The sequence below is a fragment of the Gavialis gangeticus genome, unplaced genomic scaffold, assembly GCF_001723915.1.
Source record: "Gavialis gangeticus isolate Ggan-Ray unplaced genomic scaffold, GavGan_comp1, whole genome shotgun sequence".
NCBI classification, from domain to species: domain Eukaryota; kingdom Metazoa; phylum Chordata; order Crocodylia; family Gavialidae; genus Gavialis; species Gavialis gangeticus.
The window spans coordinates 45,731,033-45,734,256 of record NW_017729033.1 but is presented as its reverse complement, the minus strand read 5'-3'; the positions used below and the strand labels follow the sequence as shown (position 1 = coordinate 45,734,256).

Genomic DNA, 3,224 nt, shown 5'->3' with positions numbered 1-3,224 from the left:
GGTCGGACTTGATGATCTGCTCAGGTCCTTTCTGACCCTATCAACTATGAAACTACCATATCCTTTAAATTGTTCCAGGAGCCAGTTACTCTTACCAGAAATGTGTGCTTTAAAAATAACTGAGAAAGTTTAACCCCTGGTGACATTCAGTTTTCCTATTTTTAAAATAATTAAACTAACAAATGCACACAATTCAAATAAAAACATGATTTTAATATAATTTAATAGATGTACATTTACTGTATTTTTTCTGTACTCTTCACTCAACCTACATATACTATCTTTAATTTTATTACAATAGAATATGTACAAAATTACAAAAAGAAATAATCAAACAATGGAGTAAACTCTACAGTGGTCTACATAACTTGTCCCAATCATACTTAATCTATACATGGTGAGACAGAAATCTCACCAACAAAATCTTTTCCCTTCCTTACAATGAAAGCAGTTTTCAGCTTTAAACACTATTCACTTAGCCTTTACAGTTAGAGCATTTTGTTCCAGTAACTTTGTCAAAATTAATACCGGAGCAGTAGAGGCGGAAAAAAAACAAAACCAAACCCCAATCAATAGCATTTACTGCTCTCATTATAAGCAGATAATAATCACTCAGCCCCAATATTAAGAACACTTCTCTTCTTAGAGCACCTGCACAACTCATCCACTAGCATCAGAGAAGAGCTGCTTTGAAGATGTCCATCTTCAGTTACATCTTGTAACGTACACAGGCAGCACTGTTATTTCCTTCCAAATGGATCAGACCACACTTTTAACCCTACAAAATAAGAGAATGGCTCTCAGAAACTCATAGCATAACTTCTTGCACAACAAATGCCAAAAAAAATCCAGTAATTTCAGCATCAAGACTGTAACTTATTTGAGCTACTGCCCATCTTTTAGAAAGATACTGACGATGTAGACGCACAGCACATTTACACCAATGCAACTTACATGATTCTGTACATGAAAATAACTTATGCTGTAAGTGGGAGTGGGCATATAACCAATTCTCTGGAGACAGACATTATTACAGTGGCTTACCACTAGGTGGTGGGCTAGTCAGCTTCTTTGCAGGGAGCAAACAAATACCCTGGAACGAAATTGTTAAGAACTGTGGACCCACATACCAGTAAATTACACAAGTATAGTATTGTACATCATATGCTCACACCTCAGGGAAGCCCTGAGGTGCCACAGCAGGAACTGGAAGGAGGGAAGGAGAGAGGAGGAAGGGAATAGGGGAGAAGGGAGGGGTGATTAATAAAGTAATACCTTGGTTAATGAAGTAGATGCATTCTATGACATCACTTTGTTATCAGAGGTAGAAATAACATAGGAGGTACAGTGATGTGTTCCAGGACTTCAAAGAAGGGGGATGGGGGTATAGTAAGAAAAAATAATTAAATACTCAATTAAAGGCCCCCCCACAGCCCCCCTAGCCTTGCTGGTTTCCCTCAACCCCCAGCCTTGCTGGAGGGGGCCCCCAGCTGCCAGGCCTATGGACCCAAGTCTGTAGCCCCCTGCCGTGTCCTCAGGCAGGCAGCTCCCCACCATTGCATACACTCCCGGGGGCAGGGAAGACCCATGTCCTCCAGAAGTGTATGGGGAGCCCTGGGCAGCAGCTGCCAGCCAGGACCAAATTAACGCATAGGCCCTGCCACCAGCAAAAGGCTGCAGTCCCTGGCATGTCCCACAGCTTCCCAGGGCCAGCTGTAGCACTGCAGGAGGGAAAAGAGAGGCAGGCAGCAGAGCCCCACTAGGCAAACAACTCCTCCCTCCCCCCGCCCCTCCCTGCACTGCTGCAGACCCTCACTGGCTGCTGCCTCCTTCCCTCCCCCCACTTCCTGGGTTGTGCTGCCCGCTGGCAGGGCTGCTGTGGCCCCCAGCTCTCTATGCTGCCCTGTAGGGGTGGGTGTAGCCCCTCGTCCATGGTAGGGCAGGACAGGTGCCAGCCCAGGGCTCAGCATCCACCCATCTCATCCCCTGCCACCCCAAACTTTGCAGAGCCACAGGCTGAAAGCCAGTGCTGCCACACCCACCCATGCACCCAATTAATTAATTGCTTAAATTACTGTAATTACAAATAGGTTAATGAATATTCATTTAATCAATATTTGCATCCCTATGCATTCCATTCCTGGCAACAGACATGGAGACTATGGGCAGCCCCTGCAGAGTACCCAGCACGCTTGAAACCCAGGATCAGGAACCTTTTAGAAAGGTTTTCTAGAGCTCACATGGAACTCTTGAAGCTCTTGTCCCATACTTTAGTCATTTTTTCAATATCCTTTTTGAAATGCTGACAAGTCTGTAGCAACAGTTTCTATAATGCCCTATACAGAAGTAATATAGCCTCCCTAAACTGATTCCATAGTTCCTTACAGACTTTCACAGAAATTGAAGCAAGTGATCCTTTATTATAATTCAGTACATTTAGGTTATTGCAGCCAACTCTGAATGGCTAGAAGCCAACTTCCTAATCATCCCCTAGCCCTTGGCATTATTTTACCTATCAGCAAGAATCTTTCAAAGACATAGCAAGCTAGCTGGAAATTAAAACAGCAATTACTTACAAAACTTTTATGAGGCTGAAAAAAGTCACAGATGTTCCAGTACCTCAATTCTACTTACTTGTTTAATTATGTAGGTACTATTCAACAGAGGAGACTGCAACCATACTTTTTACACATTTAAGACTGTCTTCAAACAGAAATTATTCCACTTGGAAATCTATTTAAATCTAACAAACCTGTACAGTAGCTGCTCTGAAACTTGTTTGAGAGAAACCTTCATGTGAAAAAGCTGCACTGATTTACTTCAATCAGTTGCAAAACAAACTTAGTTAAATCAGTAGAGCTCTTATGTCAAGAACTAGTCTGATGTACGATGTGATGCAAAAAATCAGTATTACAAAAATTTTTTATAAGTGAAAAACTAAACTGGCAGACTTCACCATATTTTCAATTATGTTTAGATGCTCAATTTGAGTTCTCACGTACAAAGAACAAGAAGTCCTTTTTTAAGTACATAGGGTATAGAAAGAAGGCCCCAGGAAATGTGGGGCCCTTGCAGGACAAGACGGGGAATCTGGTTGTCACTCCAGACGACAAAGCCAACATATTTAATAACTTCTTTGCCTCTGTCTTCCTCAGTAAGGACCAGAACTGCCACCTCCCTGCTGGGCCCCCTTCGGGCCCCGGGGGAGGCTCACCTGGGCCTAG

At 43.0% G+C, this 3,224-nt stretch overlaps 1 protein-coding gene across 1 annotated transcript in view; it reads right to left on the bottom strand.

Moving 5' to 3' along the window:
• Positions 1 to 204: 204 nt before the first annotated feature.
• SMIM20 (small integral membrane protein 20) overlaps positions 205 to 3,224 on the bottom strand; it is a 7,858-nt gene continuing 4,838 nt past the window's right edge. The window contains exon 3 of the mRNA XM_019526613.1: positions 205 to 778. Coding sequence (XP_019382158.1) covers positions 741 to 778 — 38 coding nt within the window. The 3' untranslated portion in view covers positions 205 to 740. The remainder of the gene's footprint in view (positions 779 to 3,224) is intronic.